Raw genomic sequence first — 21,859 nt, 5'->3', positions numbered from 1 at the left:
GCGACGACCACGACGGTCACTCCCTCCATTCGGTTGGCCTTGACCTTTTCCTGCTTCATCTCTTCCCCTCCCGAATAGAAACCAAATTTCCTGTTTTACCCTCATCCTTCAAATCTTCCCTGGAATTCTCCATCGACGTTCCTCGCTGAACCTCGATCTTTCTTTGGCTATCTCTAAGGTGAGGCCCCCATCCATCCTTCGACTTCAGTTCATCGTTTGGGGAGGGGAGGAAACAGTGTTTGTAATCAATCTCTCTTTTTTGTTTTTATTTTTTTTCCCCATAGTTCCGAGGTGTGCTACATGTTTGAGTTTGTCTTTGTTGCTGAAGTTATCTATTCCGTTGCTTGGAATGAAATTTCGACTTCTTCTTATCAGTGGGAAGATGCCGGTGGTTTTTGTTTTCACCGGATTTTGTTTTGAAATGTGATGGATTGGGACAGCGGAAACAAGTTCCCTCTCGATGGGACTCGATGAAATTTTGAAACTTGAAATGCTCTGTGGGATTCCCAAATGCAAGTTTTTGTTGTTTCTGTTGATATCTCCTTCATGAAACTCATCGGCACTCATAATCCGGGTGTTTTTCAACACTCCCGGATGGTGGATTTTCTCAATTTTGGATCTGATGGATGCACTGTTTTGTTTGTTGATTGGGCTGCTTGATTTAAGAAGAATCTGGGATCGATTAGTCCTCAACGATTTGCATCGTCAAAGAGAAGCAGATAAGCACAGTGCGTGGTTCATGTTCGTTAGGTAATAGGAGATTTTGTGCATAAATTTCTCTTGATAATTAGCGGGAAAACTTCTGTAGATTAATATTTCGCGGGTTTGAAAGTTTGAGTTTGGTGTCTGCCTGCCAGGGAATCAGATATAAGTTGACTTAGTTGTGTATGTGAGAAGCCAAGAGGCGGATTTAGGCAGCAAGCAATGGTTGATGTCTAAACTTCGTGGAATCTGATAATTTTTCTTAATACTTACCTAATTGGCATGGAATATCTCCCAGTGGAGGTCATAGGAAATATATTGTCAAGGCTTGCAGCAGCCAGGGATGTGGTAATTGCCTCTGCAACTTGCAAGAAATGGCGGGAGGCTTGTTGTAACCACCTCCACTCCCTTTCTTTCAATTCAAATGATTGGCCTGTCTACCATGATCTTACTACTAGTCGTTTGGAAATTCTTATAACCCAAACGATATTTCAAACAAGGGGCTTACAATACCTTTCCATCATAATGGACGATGTGGATCAATTCTCAGCGGCCCCTGTGATTGCATGGTTAATGTACACCAGAGAAACCTTGCGTATGTTACTTTATAATGTCCGAACGAGTCCAAATGTTAACATTTTGGAAAAATGTGGTCGTCAGAAGCTTGAAGTTTTGGTTCTGGCCCATAATTCTATTACAGGGGTTGAACCCAGCTACCAAAAGTTTCCTTGCTTGAAATCTCTCTCTTTAAGTCATGTTAGCATTTCAGCTCTGGATTTGAGTCTTCTACTCTCTGCTTGCCCAAAAGTGGAGATTTTGGCTCTCGTCAACCCTGATATTGCGATGTCAGATGCCCAAGCCACAATGGAGCTCAGCAGCCCCACGCTGAAGAGTGTTTTTGTTGAAGCAATTAGTTTGGACAAATTCATACTGGAAGCTGATAGTCTTGAAAGCTTGCATCTGAAAGACTCAACTCTTGAGCTTTTTGAGCTTGTGAGTAAAGGCTGTCTGAACCATCTTAAAATTGATGATGTTAGTGTCATTCACTTGGATATTGGGGAGAATACTGAACATTTGGAGGTTGTTGACGTGAGTAACTTTACAATAATGTGGTCAAAGTTCTACCAAATGATATCAAAATCTGCTCAGCTAAGAAAGCTTCGGCTGTGGGGAGTAGTATTTGATGATGAGGATGAAATTGTGGATTTGGAGACCATAGCTTTTTGCTTCCCCCATTTAAGTCATCTCTCACTAAGTTATGATTTGAGAGATGGGCTGCTTCACTATTCATTGCATGGTTCATCCTGTTTGGAGCATGTGGTGGTCCTGGAATTGGGATGGACGGTGATAAGTGACCTCTTTGGGCACTGGGTAGCAGGCCTTCTTGAGAGATGCCCTAATCTTAAGAAGCTGGTCATCCATGGCAATGTATCAGAGGCAAAATCTCGTGAAGAATGCCAGCTGTTGGGCAATTTTACTTCATATATTGTTAGGCTTATGAGGAGACACATGAATGTTAATGTGCAGTTTGAGTATGAATAAACTCTATCTGAATGCCTTTGTGGGTGGGTATTCAATTTTTGACGTCTTTTATGAGAAGGTAAACCATATCTTTCACATGTAGAATTTCTGCTGTATTTCTTCCTTTTTTTTTTTGCCTGTAAAACCTTGTTTTTCTTTTTCTTTCCTCCCTAATAGTTTCTTACACATGTAAATTCAGAAATTCGTATATGTGCAAATGCACTATTCTCAATGCCCTCATTTATAACGACTAAAATATATTTTTCATTCATCTATTCTCAAAGGTGGTTGTTGGTGGGATGTGACTTTGGCGACTGGGATATTTCTTAACTGGAGGAAAAACAATTAGTTAGCTCCATTTTATTTAGTTGCTCTGTTTTTTTTTTTTTTTTGGCAGGCCCTTACAACTGTTTTTTTTGTATTTAAGCAAATAGAGACATACATAAACAAAAGGGTTCTGTGTTTCAGTATAATACCCTTTAATTATGAACAATTAGGTTGGTCCTAATGAAAAAGGATATAAACAACTTCCTGATTGTGTACATTCATGGATTATGAGTAAAGTTGATTTGAGTTACTTTGTCTTCTGTGGTTAAATCTGTCCTTTGAAGTGTTTTTGAGTCATGTTGAAAAAAAAGAAAAGAGTGTTTTTTTAGGGATCTAACTGAGAAAAGCTCTGAAAATGACTTTATTTTTCCTAGAAATAGACATTTTGTCATTGTCTAACGAAACAGACTTTATGTCATTGTTTAATTGTACATGTTTATTGTTTAAACCTTCTTGCTTATATCTTTACTGTCATAACGAAACAGACTTCATGTTATTGTTTAACTGTACAAGTTTATTGTTTGAACTTTCTTGTTTATATCTTTGCTGGTACTTTCCATTTCCTGCTGATTGGCAATGAAGATGATTTTTTTCCACTTCTAGTGCAAAATGTGGTTGCTATTATTCAGCTTTTAAGTGATTTATAAATTGCGTCAGAAGTTGGTGTTTTTTTTTTTTAATGAATGAAGTTGGGAATTTTGAAGAAACTGAAGGATTTGGATAGTTCGTTTTTCTTTCTCTGATTGGTTTGGTCATTGTAGTGAACATGATAAAGAAACAGTATGGTATTCACAAAGGCAAAGATGGAATTCCATTTTCAAGTTCCATACATAACAATATTTGAAATTGGGGACTACATTAAATTGGGATATCTTAATATAGAAAAGCAAGATAAATCGTAAGTATTCACATTTTGTTGAGGTTGGCTTGAGAGTTATCAAATACTTGAAGTCTTGCACCTTTGAGGATTGTTCTAGGAATTAGCAAGCCCTGAAAAGCTTCAGTAACAACCCTTGATCAGTTATTGTGCCCATGCTTTCATTAATTTGTGTTATTCTGGGTTTCAAATAAAATAAAAAAAAGAGATGCATTTAATATCTAATGGTGTTGATGGTTCCCCTAGAATCATTGCAGCAGATGGTGTTTGTTGCTTGTGTGGTGAGAGTTGGTGGATCACAAACTAATCTGCTATTGAAATCGAGCATATAAGAGCAGATACAGAGAAATGGATGAAGTATGCAAAACTACCCTTTTCGGCAATAAGGGATTATTAGTGATGTTCTGGTAAATGAATGGGGAGAGTAAGGCTTTTGAAAAGCTTTCCTCGTTGTTTTAGTCATTTTAACTTCTCTGTGAAATCAACATTTTTGTTCCTCCATAGTCCTTTTTCCATTAAAATTTTAAATTATTTTTTTTATCTGAGCAATCAACTAAGTACAGTAGAATGATTCCTAAACTGTAAGACGCATGTTTTAAGAGCATTGGATCAATTATTGTAGCTGTTGTTTCAAAATAATTGCCAGAATACCTGGTAAATCAATTATTATACTCACACATTCCCGACATATTGGTCCTACCTTTAGAACTTGAATTCATTATGTTCTATCTTCATTGGTTTTTGAAAAGATGAAGAAGACAGACGACTTCACACCCAATCCTCTAAACCAGTAAAAGGGTTTACTTGATAAATTCACAGGTGAGGGGAAGAGAGAACCCATTTGAATTGCTAGCCGATGACTTGAATCTTTGTCATATCTATCAACAGGTTTTATGGGGAGCAACGAAAAGATGGAAAGTCAACTTCCAAAACAGTCACTAAGCGCGTTTTCTTGATTCTTCTTCAGTGATAATTGCCATGATGGAGTCCATTATTCAGCATTTATTGGACAAACTCTGTTAATCTAGGACAAATCAAGGAGCTGGTCGTTGCACGATAATTGCAATAGACAAGAGAGAATAACATCCCTTTTACTCAAGCGCAACGGATTTTAAGTTTTCTGTACAAGTAATTATGCTATATGTGAAGCAAATAGTTGGTGAAACAGTATCAGATCTTTTTCTTCACATGATTGAGACATACCAAATACTTACAGATGATATGCTCCTAAGCCCTCTAGATTTCATAAAATACCCAAAAGATTGATGCATATCGATGATAGAATTATTTTAGTGTAGTTCATGCGGATTGCAGCAGCCTGGTTTTTATGAATCATCTTCTGGGGATTAAGAATCTCAGCCATCGTAGTGTCATGTTCCATGCTCTGTATTTATTTACTCAACATTTCTTCAAGTATGTATTTTATTTCAGATGCTTCTATAGGTTGATGACAATCAATCAACAGTCTCGAACTCATTATGAATGGAAGGTCTTGATTCAGTCTGTAGCTTAGAAAATCTTGGAGAAATTGTAGCTGTCTTCATTGATAATACTATCTCTTTAAGAGGGTTTGCTTCAGTTTTTTATGGTAATTAGCTTTTGGTAATCCATGACATCTCTCTATTGTGAAAACTAGAATATGAGCCAGTCATTCATCTCGTTGGGAGCAAGGCAACAAAATATTTTAACTAGTGTACAATTAGCTTTGACAAACACATAAAAAAAAAAAAAAAGTCTCTGACTTAAAAAGGATTCTATACTGAAAGTTAAGAGAACAGCAGTTTCTCTCTCTTACTTAGCTGATTCTAAAGCATGAATTGCTCTATTGTGAAGCTATCTATATTTCTATATCATGCTCAAGCTTTGAAATGATAAATATGAGACAATCAATTAAATAATAAAACCCAAATATCTAATCTCTCATTAATCTTACTGGAAGCAGTATGACCTTGTATAAAGTATGACACAAAAGATGTTGCTGATGTTCACTCTTCCAAAACCTCGATTATGGGCGTGAACAACATGTGTCTCACGGCCCAGTTGATGCAGCAATGAAGGGGTACCTTCCAGGTCCAAAGGGTCAGATCAAGAAGGAATCCAGGACAAAACTGCATTAAAGCCAGAAATCAACATCTTTATAATTATGTCCGAGTACTTCCTGCTGAAGATGTTCAAGTTGAATCAGACAGAGAAATTTAGCTAATCATAATTAGTTATCATGATTGTGAATTATGAGATTAGACAAACAAAAAAAAAAAAAAGAAGAAGAAGAAAAGAATTCACTAATGATGTAGAGCATCGTAGGGGTAATCCCCCCCATCATAGGAGTATCTTGCAGTCAGTTTCCAAATTTATTTACAAGATGAATGAATTCATAAGGTCGAATCACCCTAGAGTTTTTTCTCCAAAGAGGAAAGGACACAAGGGCCTGGAAGCAGAGGAGCTATTGGAAGTAATCAGCAGGCTGCAATAATCCTTTTTATGGAACATGAAGAAATATGGGTGATGTGAATTGACCCCTGCAGGGGCCCCCCATCCCTTAAACCAAGTTTCTGTTTTAGGGAAAGGAATCTGGGTGTGGGATGGTTTTAGGTATTGACAAAGGCAGGGATGTTGACCCATCAACAAAAAGGATAATATCAAACAAATCCATGTCAAGAGGCAGGATTAAGAATTCAAGTAGGTTTGTGCCCTATTATTGTATTGATTTGGTTGAAAGGGCAATAAGTAAAAGAATATGCAGAATGTTTTTATCAAAGCAATGAGTTGTCAAAGTAAACTCAACTCCTCCCTTGTGTGTGACATATTTAAAGGAACCCAAAGACAAAACTCCATCAATCTTCCTTTTTTTTTTAAAAAAGCCTTGTCAATAACTTATTTATTTGCTGGGTTTGTTGGATGCCTGCATCTCCCAAAGAGCTCAAACAAGCGCCAATCAGAGAGCACAGTCGGTTAGGGAGTGGAGTAGGAGTCAGGGATTCTAGTGGGTTCTTGGACAGGGACCCACTCTCTCTCTCTCTCGTTTTTCTCTTTTGAGAATTTGAGACAAGTTTGTAGCAATAGGTTCTTCTGTGCCTTCCGAAATTTACAGCTGATTGTGTGTGTTACTGCAAGTTGATTGAGAAAGAGAGAGAGAGAGTTAGGAAGAACGATAGACCATAGTTTCAGTCGTATAAATAGACTAAACCAGTGCTTTTTGCCTTTTGGCAATACTTCGATCCTTTTCGGTGTTCTTCGACCTTCGCTAGCTTGGGTTTTAGTTTACAGAAAGCTTTACATGGGGGGTCGTGTTACTCTACTTGTACTTCTACTTGGTTGGATAGAACAGGGTGAAGTTTGATTCAGTTGCCTCTGGTTCAGTTTCTTCATTCTTCTCTTGCTTTTCTTTTTGTTTCCGGGGAAGGAGAAAGAAAATTCCAGACGAATTTAGCTTTTTGCTTTCTTTTCTGCTGGTGTTTCTTCCATTATTTTAAGCTTTTCTCCGGAAGACTACTTTGGCAGAGGTTTTCGAGAAGGTACAGGCAAACAGAGCATATGTGAAGACATTTTTTCGTGAAAGTGAAGATGAAATGAAGACAATTTCTTGCATGGCGGGTAATAGAGTTGGAGAGACTGGGCTGTCAGATTCAGGAGCCTCAAACCAACATATTGCGTATGGGCTGCTTCATGCAATCCCACCTCCTGCAACAAATTTCATGTAAAGTTTTTCACTTGCCTCTGTTCACTGAAAACCGTTTATATTAAACTCTTTCATCCTTTTTTTCTCCTTCCTTCTTTTCGCCATCTTCTGTTCAATTGAATCTCCCAAGAATTTGTCCTCGAGAGGAACAAGGTTTTTCTAGTTTCGCTTGATTTTCAGCAAGTTTGTTTTTCATGGGTTTGGCTCTGCTTTTACTCATTGAGTTCCTTCAAAATTTCCCCCCTGGCTTTAATTTATTCACTTTTTAATCTTTCTTGATCGATTCTTCTTCTCTTCTTCTTCTTTCTTTTCATTCAGTTTTTATGCCCAAATGAGATTACAAGCTAATCCAGGCATGGATTCTGTGTTCTTAAATTCCATCGGTTTTCTCCGCTGCCTTTCTTCTTTTTCCATCACTTTTTTTCTTTTCAGAGAAATCTGCTGACCAGTATTCAATTCGGTTTGTTAAACAGTGATCAGCAAGCATCAGCTTTTGAATTCGGGGAGCTGGAAGAAGCTCTCGTCCCCAAACTTCTACAAGGAGTCGAGACCAGGCAGGACGAAAACAGAAAATGTATGATTCTATACTTCTCCTCTGCTGACGTTTTAGGAGAGAGAGAGAGACTTGTAACTGGTTTGAAATTGTCTACACAAGGGAGTATTCTTTTTCCTCCATAGCAATCATTCTCTTCCAGAAAACTTAAATGGTGTGGTGCATCAAACTTGGAAACCTGTGCTCACCCGGTTTTACTAGCTCTCTCTCTCTCAGTACAAAAGCAGGATGATCGACTTTTTGAAATTCGAAATCTGGGACCCCATTAATCCTTTTCTACTACTTATATGCTTTCGATTCTGGGATTGGTTTTCTGACCAGCTTTTGGTCATCTTTGAATATCTCTGTTTGCAGCTCTCTTCGCAGTCAGACCTCCAACGCTTGAAATCTTCCCTTCATGGCCAATGAGATATCAACAAACTACGCCCATAGTAATCACTGCACTCGCTTCCCTTGACCCTTTTCTTGTCATGGGGTTTCATGATACCGGTTCTAGTTTTGAAGATTTTGTTTTGGTTATTTTTAGGGGAACTCTCAGTCGGCTGAAAGCACTGATTCGGTGTCTGCTCAGAACACTGTTTCGTGTAAAGCAGATACCCAGCCGGAACCAGAATCTCCAATAAGTAAAAAGGGGTCAGATCAATCTACTGTACAGAATCAGCAACTAAAAGCAGAGATGGCGAGTCCAGGACCACCAAATCATCAACCCAAAGCACAAGAGAAGGTAGAAGTGAAAACTTTTCTTTTCTGTGTATCCAGTTCCGTTTTTGTGATTTTTCTCCATCATTAATTCATCCATCTTCTAAAGCTCATGCTGCAAAGCATACTCTCGGAGGAGGCGGCGGCGGTTGTCTGGAATTATTATCCAGTGTCATCATTTCCTGATTGGGATCGAATCTCACTCTGTTAAACCTTCCCCTCCGAAAGCCCATAATATCTTTTCTCAGTAGTAACCGATGGAGAGAGGACGAGTGACCTGTGAAGGTTCTGGCCATCATCATTCCTGATGAAATCTAATCTCAACGATTCTATTGCTTTGTTGCCAAATTCCTGTTAAAACCCAAAGCCCCATTCACAAGTAAAGGCATTGTTTGTTAGCAACTTTTGTGTAGACAGAATCATTGCTGCTCTCTCAAACCCATGTCCGAAATCTAAGAACCCAAGGAAAGGCCGACTTTTTTCGGAAGTCTCTTCTCAGCGTCAGGGCCTTCTGAAATCTCAAATTTTACGTAACTTTAAACTCCATGCGAACTTCGAGGAATTTGTTTTACTAAGGAGGGAGCTCTTGGGTACATTGAGATTCAGCTTTCTGCGATAGTCTACCATTATGTTTCTGAAGGAAGAACGATAAATAGGTCTACCATACTGACTTTTGTTTTTTATTCCTTTGTTGCTTTTCGTGTTGCAGAGGAAGGGAGCCGACGGTTCTAAGATATTAGATGCAAAGGTCATGAACCTAGAAAATTCTTATTTTAATTCATTTTTCAATCTTTTATCCAGGCAGTACCCAGTAATTAGTTTTTCTAGTACTTAGTTACTGTTTCTGAACCGACCTTGTACGGTGTTTGATTTTCTTCCCTGCAGACGTTGAGACGTTTAGCTCAGAACAGAGAAGCTGCGAGGAAAAGCAGACTGAGAAAAAAGGTTGGCTGGAATCTGGATCAATAATATTCAAAGTTTCCTATCGAGTAAAACGGAAATTTATGGGACCCCATTTCTCATTGTTGTTTTGGTTTTTTCATTTGCAGGCTTACGTGCAGCAACTGGAATCGAGTAGAATAAAGCTGAGCCAGATGGAGCAAGATCTTCAGAGAGCCAGATGTCAGGTTTGAAACAATCAAAACCATGTCTCCACTCTTCCCATATTTCAGATAAAATAATCAGAAGTTTCGAAAGAGAGCTTCAGACTTTCCTTTTTACATATTTTTATCTCTGAAACAAGCTGGTTGCCTTGATGTCTCTTCTGTTCCAGGGTTTCTTCTTAGGAGGAGGTGGTGCAGGAGGCAACGTTACCTCTGGTAATTTCAGAGATTTCAAGACTACTATTTGCTGTGAATTCGTAAAGTAACTGAAATACCCTTGGAGGACAAACGTATCACTGAGAATATAATAAAGAAACGTATCATCTTTCAGTACCCAAAATAGTCAATTCGCTGTTGATTAAATCGGAAAGAACAATTTTTCCGTTACATATCTCAAGTTTCCCGTTACGTATAGTAAGATGAAGAAATGGCTTGCCTTCGTCGTTAATTTTGTGAATGTTGTTACTGTTTACAGCCGCATCGATATTCGATATGGAATATACAAGATGGTTAGAAGAGAACAACAGACACATGTCGGAGCTCCGGCATGGGTTGCACTCTCACTTGGGAGATGGAAACCTGAGGATGTTACTAGAGGGGGGGCTGGCTCACTACGACGAGATTTTCCGACTGAAAGGTGTTGCTGCCAAGTCCGACGTCTTTCATCTTATCACTGGCATGTGGACGACTCCCGCAGAGAGATGTTTTCTGTGGATGGGTGGCTTCCGGCCATCTGAGCTCATCAAGGTCTGGAACCAGGAAACTCAACTCTCTTCTTTTCTGGGTGATTTGTGCACTGCTTACTGTTTGATACGTGTTTCCAATGGTGGTTGAGCAGATACTTATGCCGCAATTGGACCCACTAACGGAGCAACAATTCATGGGCATCTGTGGCCTTCAACAATCCTCACAACAAGCGGAGGAGGCCCTTACCCAGGGCTTTGAACAGCTCCAACAGTCTCTTGCTGATACGGTCGCCAATGGGTCTCTGAGTGACGGCAACCAGGTTGGAGATTACATGAGTCAGATGGTTCTCGCCCTTGGAAAACTCTCCAACCTTGAAGGATTCGTGCGCCAGGTATTTCTCTCTCGTTTCACTTCGTCTTATTTTGCATATATTGCAGGAAAGGTTTAAGGGATTACTGCCATTTCCAGTTTTTCTCTTCTTTTTACCTTTCTTAATCATTCTTCTGTGAACAAAATATATCAAATCTGATCGATGGAACCCCAACAAACAAATAAAAATCATCATGAAACAACAACCACCTTAAATGGAGCCCACCCACAACACCTCTCAGAGTCGCAAACAAATTCATAAAAGAATGGGTTCAGATCCGATTCCGGAACAGAAGGTAGTTTGTTAGAAAAAAAGATGTTTGCCCTTGCATCCCTTTTCCAGCCTTGGAAAAATCAAATCAGTGGCACCCATGGTAGTTTACTTTTTCACCTCTTCCAAGTTTGCGTGCTCAGAGAACGAACCAGTGAAGTACATCTGCGCTTTTGACGATGTCAGAGACGAATATTTCAATTTCCCCAACAAGTCCAGCAGAAATGACTGGTTGTCTTTTTCTTCAACAAGATACCGAAATTTTTTATTTCTCTTTTGTACTCTTTTATCTGCCCTCCTCGAACGTCAAAAGCCAGATATGAATAACAAAAGAAACTCTTTCTTTAAAATAGGGCTACAGCAGAAAGCAAGGAAAGGGATCCGACTACATATTCTTCATTTTGAAAAAAACAGCTATATCCATCAAGGATTATTAATCAAAATGCTTCATTCAATTCTCTAATGTATGATTGGAAGAGTCCAAATTACATATATGGAGACGGGTTCCTGAGTTTCAAACTCTTGAAATTCAGTCTTGTTTTACTTTGTGTTCATATTAGTATATCATAATAGCAAGTGACCCATTTTAAATTCAAGGCTGCTATTCAATTCTACTGAGACCGTTGAACAAATGAGCATTTGTCTCTGTCTTTGGGATTTGTTAAATCTTGTATGACCCCAGAACTTTTGGTTCATTGCAGGCTGATAATCTACGGCAACAGACCCTACACCAGATGATTCAAATTCTGACCGTCCGGCAAGCTGCTCGGTGTTTTTTGGCCATCGGAGAATACTACAACCGATTACGTGCACTAAGCTCCTTGTGGGCCTCTCGCCCACGAGAGTAAGCAAACATTAAACAATCCCACTCTCTTGTTTCTTTAACCAATTCTTTTGCAGTAAAATACATCGTTTGGTGTCTTTTATGAATAATTGTATCTTCCATTTATTGTAAACCTTGATCGAACTGCATTAATGGCAACACTTGTGATTCATGGATTTGCACCACAGGTCTGTGATTCCAGAGGAGACTTCATGTCAAACAACAACAGACTTACAAATGATCCAACCAGCTCACTGCCATTTTTCAACTCTCTGATGGAGCCCCAGGTGGGGAAACATCCTCCCTCTCCCAGGTGAAAATGCTACAGCAAACATATCTCACCTGTAATTCATCCTGATGAGCGTGAAAACAGCAAACTTGAAAAGGGAAACTTTAATGTTGTGAGATTATGCATACTATTATAGATCTTGGATAAATACAAGGGGAGAAAAAAGAAGAAGAAGAAGAAGAAAGACAGAGACGAAGGGTTGTTGCAGGTCATTTATGAGTAGGTGTAAAGGAAACTATATTATGTAGAAAGGACAAAGAATACCAGGAACAGATAGCACAAGTTTTATTTATATTTGCTTGTACATTTCTTTATATATTTTTTTCCTCTTATAGATCTTCTTTAAGAGAGTTGTTGCAACTTGCACGGATAGAAGACAAGAGAGAGAGGTTATCCTCAAAGAATAAAATACTCACTGCAGAGATGGATAAAACTGATTCAATCACTTTCCCAAATTAGAAATTTGTGATGACATTAGGTCTATCTTGGTGTGTAGGGCACTGTGTCTGGAGAAAATATTTATTTATTCTGTAGCTTCAATGGTTCTCTCTCATTCTCTCTCATCTTAAAACAACAGATTAATAAAGCTAAAAGCGATTTAAATCACTCTTAAGGGAAGTGGATGATCCATAGGGAGATTGCAAAAGCTGAAGTCATTACATTCCAATCATGTTTTAAACTAAATGCTTAATCAAGGGCTGATTAGATTATGCCAAAAAGATTTGAAATAAAAAATATAAAAAAAGCTGCCCAGGTGCTCTAAAGCATTGTTCAGATAACAAAGGCATAAGAGTGGCATACTTGTCTCCTTTCTTGCCTCTACAACTAAAAGATAAGTATCCAGCTGCATTTGCTTTGCCAAAAGGTAACCAGAAGATCCAGAACCCCACCAAAGCGTCATCACCTGAAGATCGTTTAAGAAAAAAGGCTACCATGGCATACCTGTATGACACTGATATTTACGAGGAAGTACAGTTTTCCGGTACGGCAAACTACGTGGCCTGAACGCCAACCCCTTTATCAGTTCTCAGCTGAAAGAGTGAAAGGTCACCTTCTGGGTTCCTGTTTCTGAACCAACCATCAGAATGATGAAAATTATGGAGATAGCGGGGCTGGAATGTCTTGAAGAAGTCTTTGTCCAAGATGAATCTTCCTCTGTGCGCGCCTTTCTTTGTGTTTGGCTTCCCACTTGAGACATGCACGTCATTATCTGAAATACCCACTTGTCAATCACATCCCTTTACTACTGGGTCATGCATATTTTTGTGCTTTAGTGTCCCCGTCCCTCTTCGTCAAAGACAATTTCGAGGCCTATTTTACTCCATTTTAGGCGTCTGGTGTTCTGTCACTTTATCTTTGCTACAGTGGAGATGTTCCGAGTTATTGGATTTGTTAGAGCAGCTTGGAGGAAGTAGGTTTGGATTGCTTTGTTTAGGACTCTAAAAGAGAGCCGACATCAGCTCTTCTCCATGAACTTCTTGTCCTTTGGAGGAGCCCCAAATCATCTTTATACGTGGGCACACCAACACAGAAATCAATTAGCTGCAACCAATGGAGCTCTTCCTGCTACAACACATGTGAGCCAAGAGCCTCTCCACTGTTGAAATATTACAAAATACAATAGATTCAAACGTGAAGCGAGTAATACAGATTCTTATAGAACTCCACCAAGGACCATGAGATCCTACAACATTAGTCTGGTTCAATTCATAATGTCATTTGAATCAGTAGGGACTAGGAAGAAACCTCTCCTTACAGATGATATACATATACATCAGTGCCACAGGAAGAGAAGAGACCCAAAAACAGCGGTACTTAAGTAAACAAGAAATATAAACAATAAAAAGTAGATAAGCAGAGATGATTGAGAAGTGCCAGAAGTATCACTCTTGCTTCAGAGAGAGTACATCACAAAGAAATAAAGAATGTCACACACCTTGGTTCTCAAACGAGTCAAATTAGTTCTTGGCTAAATCATTCATAATAACCTCACTAACACTTGAGTCCTTTTTTACGGATGAAAGCCGAAATTTTGACCATTCATCCAAGGTCTTGCGGTGAAGTCTATTCATGCGAATACAAGGTCTTTGGTCTTTGATTAACTTCTCTGCGTGTTTCCAGTCTTCAGCCACTCCTAGTTCAACTAAAATGGCACACGTTACTGCAACACTTCGCCCATGACCTACAGCAAAGGCCCATCATAAGCGATACAATTGAAGTCCTCTCAACAGGTAAACGAGCTATTATAGACAATCACAAGCCACAAACAACAGTAATTCAAAAGAACAGGGAATCAATAGCATCAGCCTGCAAGATGGAGAGTGCCCAATGATGTCAAACCTGAGAAAAGCTGGAAGATAAAGATTGGATATAAAATGCCCTGTTATTGTCATCCGTATTTTCATTTGAATCTCCAGAAGAATCGACTAGTATTTTATGTTTTGTTCGAGAAAAAAAAAGAATCTGTTACCCATCTAATGTCTTAGTCTATTAGTCTTTCCTTATAAGTCTCAGGCATACCCCAAAAAACAATTAAAAAGAAAAACAGATATGTTTTAATAATCATTTATCTTTAGCAAGTCTTCTCTTTCTAAAAGCTTACTTTTTAAGTGTCCTCAAGGTGATTAGACATATGTTGCTTGTTATTGTCTTAATTGGGGCATACAGTGGAAAAAAATTCAGCACTAAATATAGGTCCTGGCAAATCAGGTCAGTCACTAAACATTTTGGGTAGGCAATCCCAAGGAAAGAAGTTCATATTCAATTTTGACAGCAGGAATTCAAATAAAATCTTCAAAGAGTGATGGTTATACTCAAGGAACCGCCACTGCAAAAAACTGATAAGAGATTTCTTATGCCAAGTATATGTGGTCCAATTTGACCATCACCATTTTACAAAAGTGAAAAAGGTAAAACTTTCTTACACATATATTCACTCGTGAAGTGTTTACCCTATTATCCCTGACTCCAGAGAATCTATAGTTATAGACAACTTATATGACTAGTCTAATAAAAAAAACAAAGATATATGAACATTGGTTTATGATTTTCAACCAATATTGCACAAGAAAAATGTAAAGGGTCTGGAAAGCATATCCTATACCATTTGACACCTTGAATTTCTGTTATAGCTTAGAGCATTATTTTGCTACAAGCACATATATGTGTGCCGGTAAGATATTTAGAAAAGAAGTTGATATACCCTGTAAGTAAAATTACAAGGTGAGATGATAAATAAATGAACAATAGCATGAGAAAAAAGGTATGAGTCATATGACAAATTATTACATAAAAGCACCAGCAGTGTTTCAAATCAGAAAATAAATCTATTTATAAAGTTCTATATGTAAAAGGAAATCACAATATGCTGCCAGTGTTTCCCATAGAGTTTCATTTTTTCTGCTAGAGTCTGCATGGCAGGAACCCAAGCAGCACTTTAGATGGTTTCCTGTGTGCTCATACAATTAGAGGGCTTGAACAGTTCCAGAAAGAAAACTTGGTGACCATTACTAAAGGCTTCAGTTTCCTCAACTAAAGAATTCATGAAGCTAAAGAGATCTTGGAAGGACATGCTTAGCACCACTAGAAGGCATTGATGGCGTCCCCATGTAATAGTTTATGAGACTAGCTTTCGAGCATCCTCAAATGCAAGAGTTTGAACGCAAAGTGGGAGGAAGACCAGCAGAAAAGGAGTGACAAACAAACTCTCCAATAGAATGGTGGTTTTCAACTACTATTGTCGCCAATAAAAACAAAATTCATGTCTGGAGGTAGAAAGTTATCAACTTCAGGCTTAAGAAATTAATCATAATTTCAAATTAAGAAGGAATAAACAATGCAAAGTACCGTATCACAAGCCTCTTCCCCTTCCAAATCAATGAAAATAAGTTAACTTTTGTTTTTGTTTTTTCAACTTTTTAACTAATTTATTTATCTTTTTCAGAGAAGACGAATCACTGTATGTTCGAGATTTGCATTAGTAGATACAATCTCTTGTATACCCCTTCCCACACTCTTTTGCCAATTTCTATCTAAAAAATTACTTTTGTTTTTTATATGTTGCTTCACCTAAAACAATAACTATCACTTTCTATGTTCCAACAATGAGTAGAGACAAGTCATCCCAAGGGGAAGTTGGGGCCCTGCTCAGAACTGTGCTACATTGGCGAATGTCATTTCTTTTGTAGAATACCATCTACAGATAGAATGCTTGGTTATGAAAATTTCAAAATGTCAAAGCAAAGCCTCAATGGACAGCTAATATTACCTCTCTTGTCAAATAAAAGTCTAGCTCATGATCTGCAATCCATCATCCAGGTACCTTCCATTTTGCCACCACCTCACTTATACAGTCTCCATTAAGAGATTAAATGCACTTCATTTATAGGTCTACTAACACAAAATAACCTGATGTGGACAGCCAATAATTCATATTACCTCTCTCAAGTCTAATAAAAGTTTATCTCATAATCAGCAATTCATCATCCAGCTACCTTCCATTTTGTCACCACCTCACTCGAGCAGTCTCCAATAAGAGATTAAATGCACTTCATTTATAAGTCTACTAACACAATACAACCTGATGTCAAAGAATCAGCCCAAGAATGTTTACAAAAATAAGAACACCCCAACATCAGATTAATGAAAAACGAAAGAGAAGGCTCAGCCCAATATGTAATTTTAGTTGAAACTCTCACTTAGAAAGTCTAAGTGAAAAATTCATGTTTTAGTTAATTCTTGAGTTTCTAAAGTAGGAACTACAAAGTGTTTGCTCCATAAGTTTTTATTTCGTTAGAAGTCATTTCCAGTTTAAAATTGCTTAAGCAGCATGTTAAAATTTATCTCTAGTGACTATTAGTTGAAGGCTTTTACTTCTTACAAGAGAATAATTGCCTACAAAATGCTTCCTACACAAGCGTTAGATTACAAGCCCTGTTAGACAATAGTCCCACATAATCCAATGAGCAGAAAGATTTTAGAGCAGAAAGATTTTAGATTTATTAGTTGGGAAAAAAGCTTCCTAACTTAGCTAGTCATTTTGGGATAGCTCTTAGACCCAACTTCATATGGTATCAGAGCAAGTGTTCGTAAGTGGGCCTCCATACAAAATGTCCACTGCAGGATCCACAAAGAGGGCCCACACGTGAGGGGAGTGTTAGAGAATACTCCCACATAGACCAATGAGCAAAAAAAATCTATGGTTTATTAGTTGGGAAAGAGACTTCCTAACTTGACTAAACATTTTATGATAGACTTTGGACCTAACTTCACAAGCCCTTTAATCCAACACATTTGTGTTCAGATAGTAATTTCCTTATTGTTTGCTAAACTCAAAGTTATCAAGAATCTAGAGAAAGCTTTCAACTTAGCATTCCTTGAATTAAGCCATGATGCTGCTGTATTTCTGAGACACTTAAAATTTCTCAAGGACCAGAAGAATTAGAATATAAGATAAGCCTCAAAGGAAGCTTAGGGAATATCTCAACAGACGGTCAACAAAAAGCCTCATATTTTAACCACCTTCCTGTCAAAGGCATTGTGACAGAATCAATTTTTACTCTTTGCAAAATTTCTGGATATCTGATCCAATAAATATTTCAGAAATTGACAAATATTCTGCACAGAGAAGAAATATTTAAATCTTTATAAAAAAAAAAAAGAGAGAGAGAAGAAATATTTAGCACCTCAACCTTCAGATTATTAAAGTTTCCATCCGAAAAAGACTACTTGAAGTTAAGATCCCTTTTCCAACTAACAACCACAGGATTTTTCTGACATTAATTTATGTGGGATTATTACCACTAACACTCCCTCCACATCCAAGCTTCAAGACACAAACAAAAAACCTAGGATATGGACAAAGTAAATGGCGTATGAACTAAATGGGTACAAATTGAGCCTACCAAAACAGAGACACTGCTCTGACCATATCAAAGTTGTGCCTAGGTCCACCCAAGAATGACTAACTGAAGTTAGGAGACCTTTTTTACATCTAACAACCACAGAATTTTTACTGACACTAACAGATGTAATTAAATGGGACAGTGAGATATCTTTAAGACTTCATGAGCATAGAAAAATCATGCTGCTTTAATCAGCTCATGCAAAAATTGAGCAATTGGATAAAGTAAAAGGCTTTCCAAATCTTTAAACTATTGAGACATTAAATGGCTTTCAAATACTAGATTTACACTTTTCTGCATAAACCAGAATAAGAATTCACATTACAAGGGAAAGTTAACCATAAGTTAAGCAAGATGCTTCCGAATTTGGTTTTACCACAAATACATCAGTTGGCAATTCTCAGAACTTTCCGTTAGCAACAGAAAATTTCATCTGATTATTAGGCATTCACTATCATTATTGTTACCAGAAAGACGACTGAAATAGCTGTTACTTAATGAACCTTTTGCTTCCACTCTGATTTACATACACAGACAAAAAAATTGTAAATCTAGTAACTTAACAATTATAGGGAAGCGAATTTCCGAGCAATTTTGCAGATCTATTCCAATAATCCCAACAATGACTACTAACAACACAATAGCCTCGCAATGGAATAAAATTTTCACCTTCCAAACAAAAAAAAAAACGTTCACAATTGTTCCTCACTGTACAATATAGAGAGTGCTTTTTTTTCACTTTCTTCCCAAAAAAAATCACAGTAGTTCCTCCTTTACCGTACAATAAAGAGAAAACTTTTCCCAACTCCCCAACCAGGGAAGTTTCACTGAACTGCTATGGTTAGGCAATATGTATACAGAATCAGGTTGAACTTAGTAATGGTTTTCCAGAGATCCAAAAAGTGGCCACATGTTATCCTCGTTCTCAGTCATGACAAAATCCAAACCAGGACATTCAGAATAGACAAACTCGAAATTAAGCCACACTCATAAGTAGCAGCCCTAAAATAGCATCGTCTATTATTTTAGATTATTTTCTACTGTTCGTCAACCTTCACAAAATCAGTAATGGCCATAGTACCAATTACAAAGGTCGGAAGCTCCAGTTGAAGAATATTCCCGCTATAAACGACAATATCACCACGACAATGCAAAAACCATATACTGCATAAACAGCAGTGAGAAAAAGAAGATGATATAAATGTTATTCTGCTCGTGTATCTTGACATATCATGTGTATAATCCAGGACTTAACACTCCAAAAGAAAAAAAGAGGAGAGATCTACACTAATTTCTAAGAGAAGCAAGAAGAAAGATACTGCTTATTCAACAGTTATCATTCATTTAAAGAATGGCCACGACATATCTTTCATGTTAGCAAATGAAGAATTTTGGTCATTTGACTTACAATGAAGTGTAGTTTCTACTTTAAAGCGAAAAAAATGGACATGGGTGTAACACTACAGATCGAGCTTTCATTCTTGACTATACAATCAATAATGGAGAACGAATTTTGGTCAAACTTTATAAAAGCCATTGCAACGAAAGAAATTGTTAACAAAGGTTGGCCCCAGTTTCTAGGCAAAGGAACCACTGATATCAATGTGAAAAATCAAAATCAAGATAGACATACAGACAGAATCTTGAAGAGCAAACATGGAATGCAATATCTACAGAAAACTTGAATAACAAATACCAAATGCACAGTGGATGAAGACTGGCTTTTTCTGAGACCTCTTCCTGCAAGCCCAACGGACAGCTGATTCAACATCTGATGGTCGGGGGGACCTTGTATCCCAAGTGGGTATGCAGATATACGCATTTCTTTTAAAAGCAGGGTGTCTCGGGAGTTCACAAGTACAATCGATGATTGCAGGGTCACCGGGAGGCAACCTATCTGAAGAAGAAGGCCACGCTCCAACATATACACCATCGCATACTTGATTAAAGGCCGGTTCTTTATTCTTCTGTCTCCTCACAAACACAACAAGCCGAACGAATCCGAAATATGGACCAAATATAATCAATGACCAAATGGGAAAAGAACCATCTGATCTCTTTCCCAGGAGAAGAGGAAGGTTAACTGCGGTATGAGATGCTATAGAGACTAAAAAAGACACTAAAGACGCGTATAAAAGGAGAAAAGAAAACCATTTCCAGGCAGAATTTCTGACGTAAGTGAATGCCGTAAACAGAAGAGTTGCCTTCAATGCCACCAGCAGAGAAATTCCCATAATTCCCTTCTTCTGCTCGGTTTTAAAGTTCTGTTTCTAAGAGAACGTCTTCCTTCTACTTCCAGAAGTCGAAAAACAAAACCTCCCCTACTCGGTTCGAAGGTTCGTTGTTCGATCCTGATGACAACTCCACTGATTACAAAGAGCTCGAGGCGACGGTTGTAAAAGAAAGCACAACTTCCGACGTGGGTATCTGGGAGAGCGATTCAGAAAAGAAAAAAAAAAACTTACTACTGGATTCGGTAATCCTGAAAATCAGTCGAACCACATCTCTCTGTTCAAACTTCCAGCGGCAAAGCAAGAATTTCTTATTTATTCCACTAAATTCTAATCTGGGTCAGACTCCCCCTTTGCTAGCTGAAGTTGAAAAACCATCCGTAGGAAGATGTCTCCTAATTTTGCGAAGACCTATCCACATAATAGTTAACAGCTGAGACTGAAAACGATACCTTGTAGTCCCATCATGGTATATGTTCATTTTCCCCCAATATACGCTTTTCTTTTTTTAAAGCAAAAATCAAAACGGTACATTGCATGAAAATGAACTGATACCGTAGTTTTGATTCACCGATAGCACTTGTGCTTGAGCTACTATAGGGCGCTACAGATATCGAGCTTCAGCTCAGTCATCAAATGCAGGATAGATAGAGAAAGAGAGACTTTAGATTTTTAGCACATCGCCAGATAATAAACAACGAACTGGCCAACTGTAATCAGTGCTTGATTGCGGTTTATGTGAAGGCAACACATGAGGACAGCAAATATTTGAAAGAATTCTGAAAGGAGTGTACAAAATTAACTTGAAGGAGAAAATAACAGATTTTTCCACTGAATCTACACAGCCAATCCAAGTAACACATACAACACCTTCATCAACCCCTTGAAAAACCGGTTCTTGTTCGTGCCCGGATTTCATAATCGTAGGGGCTCCGGTCGTCCCAACCAGTAACAATGTTCCATCCTTGAGCATTTGCTGAAAGGAGGCTCTATATAATGAGCACCAAGGAAGTCCATCCGTCTGGTGACAGAGGTGAGCAGTGACTTTGATTAATCAAGCTGCAACCCATGGATTTCCTCTTCCAACATTCTGCTGGCCACTTCTTACACGGCTCAATTATCATACATCAGTGTGCATACCAAGGACCATGGGTGGCTAGAACTACAATGATTGAAAGGGCAAAAGAACAGAACTCACAAGAGCAGTGCCATTGCAACAGCCAAGGATGTAACTGCCACCTGTAACTCCAATTAATCTGAGCACAAACATACAGTCAGTTCAGTCGCTAGAATAAGAACGTTTTGACTACATGGTTTTGTACAAAAAGATTTCTGAAATGGAGATGTAATACAAGAGCTGAACAAATATGGAAAGCCAGGAGGATTTAGAGCAAAGGAAACGTTGCTAACGAGGCAAAAGCAAGTCCATTATGCATTTACTACCAAACAAAAATATTTAAAAAACTAATAAAAATAACAAAACTACCTGAGGTAGCAATAGGCCCAGATGAAGCATCCGAACTTTTTTTTTTGCTGTTATTGCAGCATCTAGCCAGAGGTGGTTGTCTGCAAAGAGTTCCAAGCATGCATATCCTGTATATGCAAAGATTTTCCACCACCAGACAGACAACCAGCAAATAATGTTCTCATTGAAAGAAGTCGAATGGAAACAGACATTATTTCCATATATTGTAAGGAGGAAGTGTCTGCCTTCTAGCTAAAGCTTCCTCTTTAAACCAATTGTTCGAACATACATTCAAATGTAAGCAAAGACATCAAAACTTGAATTTCCTCGCATTAAAGTGAAGCACCCAAAACAAAAATA

The 21,859-nt window shown here is 38.1% G+C and overlaps 2 protein-coding genes and 1 long non-coding RNA gene across 4 annotated transcripts; 2 read left to right on the top strand and 1 right to left on the bottom strand.

The window, feature by feature from the left end:
- The first annotated feature begins 65 nt into the window (after positions 1–65).
- Positions 66–3,839, top strand: LOC137958635 (F-box/LRR-repeat protein At1g67190-like). 2 transcript variants are annotated; one of them, XR_011114002.1, is made up of 2 exons: positions 66–2,302; positions 3,674–3,839. XR_011114002.1 is itself a non-coding variant. In XM_068805714.1 (2 exons), the coding sequence occupies exon 2, from the start codon at positions 985–987 to the stop codon at positions 2,242–2,244; it is 1,260 nt and encodes a 419-aa protein (XP_068661815.1). In that variant the 5' UTR covers positions 66–178; positions 670–984; the 3' UTR covers positions 2,245–2,611. The 2 variants fall into 2 exon arrangements, 1 of the variants encoding a protein (XP_068661815.1); XM_068805714.1 differs by lacking the exon at positions 3,674–3,839 and having other exon boundaries at positions 66–178; positions 670–2,611.
- A 2,928-nt stretch (positions 3,840–6,767) lies between these two features.
- Positions 6,768–12,161, top strand: LOC137958632 (transcription factor TGA2-like). The gene is made up of 12 exons (XM_068805709.1): positions 6,768–7,124; positions 7,580–7,680; positions 8,014–8,090; positions 8,186–8,383; positions 9,068–9,106; positions 9,244–9,303; positions 9,408–9,485; positions 9,632–9,677; positions 9,937–10,208; positions 10,300–10,539; positions 11,490–11,632; positions 11,800–12,161. The coding sequence occupies exons 1-12, from the start codon at positions 6,997–6,999 to the stop codon at positions 11,885–11,887; spliced, it is 1,470 nt and encodes a 489-aa protein (XP_068661810.1). The 5' UTR covers positions 6,768–6,996; the 3' UTR covers positions 11,888–12,161.
- A 1,437-nt stretch (positions 12,162–13,598) lies between these two features.
- LOC137958638 (uncharacterized) lies at positions 13,599–20,458 on the bottom strand. Its single transcript, XR_011114003.1, has 2 exons — positions 19,500–20,458; positions 13,599–14,082 (listed from the first exon to the last, which is right to left on the bottom strand). It is a non-coding gene; the product is annotated as an uncharacterized lncRNA (long non-coding RNA).
- Positions 20,459–21,859: the final 1,401 nt, after the last annotated feature.

The sequence above is a fragment of the Aristolochia californica genome, unplaced genomic scaffold (genome assembly GCF_029961685.1).
Source record: "Aristolochia californica isolate CCGP_79_NKW_82.1479 unplaced genomic scaffold, dmAriCali1.0.hap1 SCAF_3, whole genome shotgun sequence".
Classification (NCBI taxonomy): Eukaryota; Viridiplantae; Streptophyta; class Magnoliopsida; order Piperales; family Aristolochiaceae; genus Aristolochia; species Aristolochia californica.
The sequence above is the reverse complement of the archived record's forward strand: the minus strand, read 5'-3'. Positions and strand labels throughout refer to the sequence as shown.